This window comes from Pseudochaenichthys georgianus, chromosome 18 (assembly GCF_902827115.2).
Source record: "Pseudochaenichthys georgianus chromosome 18, fPseGeo1.2, whole genome shotgun sequence".
Taxonomy (NCBI): Eukaryota; Metazoa; Chordata; class Actinopteri; order Perciformes; family Channichthyidae; genus Pseudochaenichthys; species Pseudochaenichthys georgianus.
Window position 1 is genome coordinate 2,778,801 of NC_047520.1, and position 5,920 is coordinate 2,784,720.

General features: G+C 44.4%; 1 protein-coding gene across 1 annotated transcript; it reads right to left on the minus strand.

Moving 5' to 3' along the window:
• Nucleotides 1–867: 867 nt before the first annotated feature.
• LOC139435700 (GRIP and coiled-coil domain-containing protein-like) lies at nucleotides 868–4,585 on the minus strand. The gene is made up of 3 exons (XM_071206513.1): nucleotides 4,529–4,585; nucleotides 4,244–4,330; nucleotides 868–3,763 (listed from the first exon to the last, which is right to left on the minus strand). The coding sequence occupies exons 1-3, from the start codon at nucleotides 4,578–4,580 to the stop codon at nucleotides 1,275–1,277; spliced, it is 2,628 nt and encodes an 875-aa protein (XP_071062614.1). The 5' UTR covers nucleotides 4,581–4,585; the 3' UTR covers nucleotides 868–1,274.
• Between the last annotated feature and the right edge of the window lie 1,335 nt (nucleotides 4,586–5,920).

Consider the following 5,920-nt stretch of genomic DNA (forward strand, 5'->3'; position numbering starts at 1 on the left):
AGTGAAACCAGTGACTTTCTCCGAGTGGGAGAAGATTGACAGTGAGGATTGAGGACGTTCGGAGGGGGTCGGCGATCGGGAAACCCCGAGAAAAACTGCTGACTGTGGAGGAAATGCTAGAGGTGGCTGGAAAATAACCTGAAGACATTTCATACCGTCCTGTCTGGGATCAATGACAGAAATAATGACATTAAATTATACGTAATAAAAGCTATTACTGCAGTTTACCCATGACAGCTTTTAGTTTTCGTTCAACTTCCAATCAATCCAAAGCACTGAAAAACTAAGTTTCCTGACGTGCCAACATTAAAGACAATTCTCTATTAGATGCTATACATATTCAACTCCACTCGAATATAATGTATGTCTTTTAAAGAGAGAAACTTCATTATTTGTCAACCTCAAATGTATAATTGGTTTGGTATTGAGTGAGAGTTACCGTTCAAATGTTTATTTCAGGGTGTCTTTGCTATAAAGGGCCCCAATTATGCTTTTTGTTGCTTACATAATACTGGACTCATTTCAAAAACTGTTTCCCCAATAGACATGGGACACTGTTCAGGAAAAACACTGACGTTTCTCTTTAGAAGAGTAATGACTGCTTGGGGACCAAATTATGTTTTGCAAATGTTTTCACTGAAACAGATCTTTTATAAATAAATCATGATTTATATCCTTTCCGTCTTGAAGGAGCATTTCTTTCCGTTGCATTTTAAATATTTAGGTCTACGGACATTTTGTAAAAGAAAACCCTAAATACAGATTCTATAAATTCTGACCACTGGTCTAAAAGATAACATGTTATTGAACAAAAATAATCCAAGTTTGACTAATGGATTAAAAAACTGATGTTTCACCAGTAGTTCTATCACATTTGAATATTAAGGACATTTTAAAGCAGAAATACACTAATAGTATAAGATACTCAAAAAATAAAGTTTTGATATTTGGAAAAGAAAACAGATTTATTAATCAAAGTTTTATTTTATGGCAAAGATAAAAGCTCGATGATCGCCGTCTCGTTGTCCCCGTCGTGGCGAAAGTTATCCGTCTCGTTGACCCAGTCGTGGCGAACGTTATCCGTCTCGTTGACCCCGTCGTGGCGAACGTTCTCCGTCTCGTGGACCCCGTAGTATTTAACGTTCTCCGTCTCGTGGACCCCGTCGTATTTAACGTTTTCCATCGCGTTGACCCCGTCGTGGCGAACGTTATCCGTCTCGTTGACCCCGTCGTATTTAACGTTTTCCGTCTCGTTGACCCAGTCGTGGCGAACGTTATCCGTCTCGATGACCGTCGTATTTAACGTTATCCGTCTCATTGACCCCGTCGTGGCGAACGTTATCCGTCTCGTTGACCCCGTCGTATTTAACATTTTCCGTCTCGTTGACCCCGTCGTGGCGAACATTATCCGTCTCGTTGACCCCGCCGTGGCGAACTTTATCCGTCTCGTTGACCCCGTCGTATTTAACGTTTTCCGTCTCGTTGACCCCGTTGTGGTGAACATTATCCATCTCGTTGACCCAGTTGTGACGAACGTTTTCCGTCTCGTTGATCATGTCGTGGTGAACGTTTTCCGTCTCGTTGACCCCGTCGTGGCGAACGTTCTCCGTCTCGTTGACCATGTCGTTGGGAACGTTTTCCGTCTCGTTGATCATGTCGTGGTGAACGTTCTCCGTCTCGTTGAACCCGTCGTATTTAACGTTTTCCGTTTCGTTGACCCCGTAGTGGTGAACATTATCCGTCTCGTTGACCCAGTTGTGGCGAACGTTTTCCGTCTCGTTGACCCCGTCATGGCGAACGTTATTCGTCTCGTTGACCCCGTCGTGGCGAATGTTAACCGTCTCGTTGACCCAGTCGTGGGGAACGTTATCCGTCTCGCTGATCATGTCATGGTGAACGTTCTCCGTCTCGTTGATCATGTCGTGGTGAATATTCTCCGTCTCGTTGACCCCGTCGTATTTAACGTTATCCGTCTCGTTGACCCCGTCGTGGCGAACGTTATCCGTCTCGTTGACCCCGTCGTGGCGAACGTTATCCGTCTCGTTGACCCCGCCGTATTTAACATTTTCTGTCTCGTTGACCCCGTCGTGGCGAATGTTATCCGTCTCGTTGACCCCGTCGTGGCGAATGTTAACCGTCTCGTTGATCATGTCATGGTGAACGTTCTCCGTCTCGTTGATCATGTCATGGCGAATGTTATCCGTCTCGTTGACCCCGTCGTGGCGAATGTTAACCGTCTCGTTGACCCAGTCGTGGGGAAGGTTTTCCGTCTCGTTGATCATGTCATGGTGAACATTCTCCGTCTCGTTGACCATGTCGTTGGGAACGTTTTCCGTCTCGTTGATCATGTCGTGGTGAACATTCTTCGTCTCGTTGACCCCGTCGTGGCGAACGGTATCCGTCTCGTTGACCCAGTCGTGGGGAACGTTATCCGTCTCGTTGACCCCGTCGTGGGGAACGTTATCCGTCTCGTTGACCCCGTCGTGGCGAACGTTATCCGTCTCGTTGACCCCGTCGTGGCGAACGTTATCCGTCTCGTTGACCCCGTCGTGGTGAACATTATCCGTCTCATTGATCATGTCGTGGGGAACGTTCTCCATCTCGTTGACCCAGTTGTGGCGAACTTTTTCCGTCTCGTTGATCATGTCGTGGTGAACGTTTTCCGTCTCGTTGACCCCGTCGTGGCGAACGGTATCCGTCTCGTTGACCCAGTCGTGGGGAACGTTATCCGTCTCGTTGATCATGTCATGGTGAACGTTCTCCGTCTCGTTGATCATGTCGTGGTGAACGTTTTCCGTCTCGTTGATCATGTCGTGGTGAACATTCTCCGTCTCGTTGACCCAGTCGTGGGGAACGTTTTCCGTCTCGTTGACCCCGTCGTATTTAACGTTATCCGTCTCGTTGACCCCGTCGTGGCGAACGTTATCCGTCTCGTTGACCCCGCCGTATTTAACGTTTTCCGTCTCGTTGACCCCGTCGTGGCGAACGTTATCCGTCTCGTTGACCCCGTCGTGGCGAACGGTATCCGTCTCGTTGACCCAGTCGTGGGGAACGTTATCCGTCTCGTTGATCATGTCGTGGTGAACGTTCTCCGTCTCGTTGATCATGTCGTGGTGAACGTTCTCCGTCTCGTTGATCATGTCGTGGTGAACATTCTCCGTCTCGTTGACCCAGTAGTGGTGAACGTTTTCCGTCTCGTTGATCATGTCGTGGTGAACGTTCTCCGTCTCGTTGACCCCGCCGTATTTAACATTTTCTGTCTCGTTGACCCCGTCGTGGCGAACATTATCCGTCTCGTTGACCCCGCCGTATTTAACGTTTTCCGTCTCGTTGACCCCGTCGTGGCGAACGTTATCCGTCTCGTTGACCCCGTCGTGGCGAACGTTATCCGTCTCGTTGACCCCGTTGTGGTGAACATTATCCGTCTCATTGATCATGTCGTGGCGAACGTTATCCGTCTCGTTGACCCCGTTGTGGCAAACTTTTTCCGTCTCGTTGATCATGTCGTGGTGAACGTTTTCCGTCTCGTTGACCCAGTCGTGGGGAACGTTTTCCGTCTCGTTGACCCAGTCGTGGGGAACGTTTTCCGTCTCGTTGACCCAGTCGTGGGGAACGTTTTCCGTCTCGTTGACCCAGTCGTGGGGAACGTTTTCCGTCTCGTTGATCATGTCGTGGCGAACGTTCTCCGTCTTGTTGATCCAGTCATGGCGAACTTTATGGTGACGTGACGCTTCAGCTTCCACTTCGTTGGTCTCCAATTGAACTGAAACAAATACCTTTCATTAAAAACGTTACAGAAATGTAATTAATTTTAGCTTCTCAAGACTCTGATCCTGTATTTTTTTTTAATGAAAAAAGGCCATTTCATCGTGACGTCTGTAGTCAACAGATTATAAAAGACTACAATTACCACGGCACCTTCCTCTAAAAGTCTAAAGTGACAGAGATGGGCAACCTTTTTTGAACCGCTCAATTACCCTTTAAGTTATCAAGTTATACAAGCCTTAACAAAACAGCTTTTGGTAATCTTTTGTGGTTTAATTTTAAATAATTTTGAAAATGTTTTTAAAGTTACTAAAACTGTGAGGTAAATTAAGTTAGGTGGCAATATTTCCCTTTATACCTGTACTCTATTGCAATTGTTTTTAAAATGGTAAAGTACCTCAAAAGTGTTTTTAATATAGCATCTGTTGACTTTATCTTATCCCATAAAGATCAGTAAAAGAGAAAATACATGAATCACCTTCGCCAGCGTCTCGCTTCAACATGGACTCCATCGACTGGAAAATTTTAAAGGCTTTCTTTAAGGAGATCTCATTGGGAGACAGATCTGTAGGACACAGTATAATTAAAGGTTAGTGTCAGACAGAGAGAAGAAACACTGCATACAATCAAATGTTTTCAACTCTCAGTCTCCTCTGCAGCTTATATTCACCAGCTGGAAAACCAGAGACTGTGGACAGGAAACATGCTGTTAAATCAAACATTATTCCTTCATCTTCAACACAATTATCAAACAGGTAAATACCTCTGGCCAGACAAACAGTCAGCACACAGACGAGCATCCAAACAGCTGCCATCTCTGCAGTTTCCCAAGAGAGTGTTGCCTGAGCACCAGCCATCTTTAAAGGAGAGAAACCTCCAGCAGCTGCTGCTGATCAGCACTGATGGTCTCTCTGCACAGAGGAAAACACCATTTATCTGAGATTAAACTCTGAGAATGAGGAGTTTCTCATGCAGCTTGTTGTGCATTTATGATTAGTAGAGACCATCATTTTAAATTCACATTATGTTCAAATCAGTAAAAGAATATTGCATTTGAGAGGGTATAGCAACTACAACAAATAACAAGACCTCCCCCTGAAAAACAAAGATCTGTATTAACATTTTATATTGTTGCCTAAAAACAATTTCACACAAGGTAAAAACTTTGAAAAAGTTATAGTAAATATCCACAATATCCCTCCTCTTCAGAAAACAAAACATTCAATTACAACATTTTACAACCCCCTTCCCTAAACACATATTTTGTATAAGAGAAGAAAACAAGGTTATTTTAAAGCCTTCTCCCTGTCATGCCTCACCTAAAATACCTGATTGCTCATAAAACTTGGATTTTTAAGATGTAGCAATAATGATGCTACTAAGTAGCTAAAAATAAAATGCATAAAAATAATTCTTTATGAATTTTTTTTTTTTTTTTTATGGGTATTTTTGCCTGTAGAGACACTTAGTGGTATAAATGAAATGGGGTGATTGTAGTGTTCCACAGACATGAAGTGAAAAATACATTTCCTTTATCTTTCTTTCTAGGTCTCTACTGTAGTGGCTGGCTGAAAACAGGCCCCACTGGTGTGATAGCGACCACTTTGAACACTAGTTTTGACACGGTTCGATCCATGCTGGAGGGCATGGACTCTGGAACGTTAAACACATCGGCTGCGAAGCCGGGATCACAAAGCATCAACGCTCTGCTGGAAAACAGAGGTTCCTGCTGTCCCTTTAATTAATTTACACTGTGCTTCGATTAAAGTGGCCCTATTCTCCTCATTTGCAGGTGTTTATCGGTATGTAGTGTCTCAACTTTAAAGAGTCCTCTCCTGCTGTTCAGGTGTATAGAGCTGTCCTGCCCCTTAGCCTAACACGGGGCAGGACAGTGTGTTGGAGCGCTAGCCAATAGGAGCGTGAGTGTTTCATAGTGATGTGACTATGTTCTGGAAGTAAACAAAGGAGTCCAATGTTTTTGGGAACCAGGAACATAGCATGTATTTATCCCATAGGTCAAAAATGAGAGAATCTGATGGATATAGTCAGATGTTATGCACTTAAGGACATTTTAGTCCTGAAAGGTCTTACTCTGTGTGTTTGGGCTACACACTATATACTGATATTTATAAATAAATGTGCGATATGCCTTAAA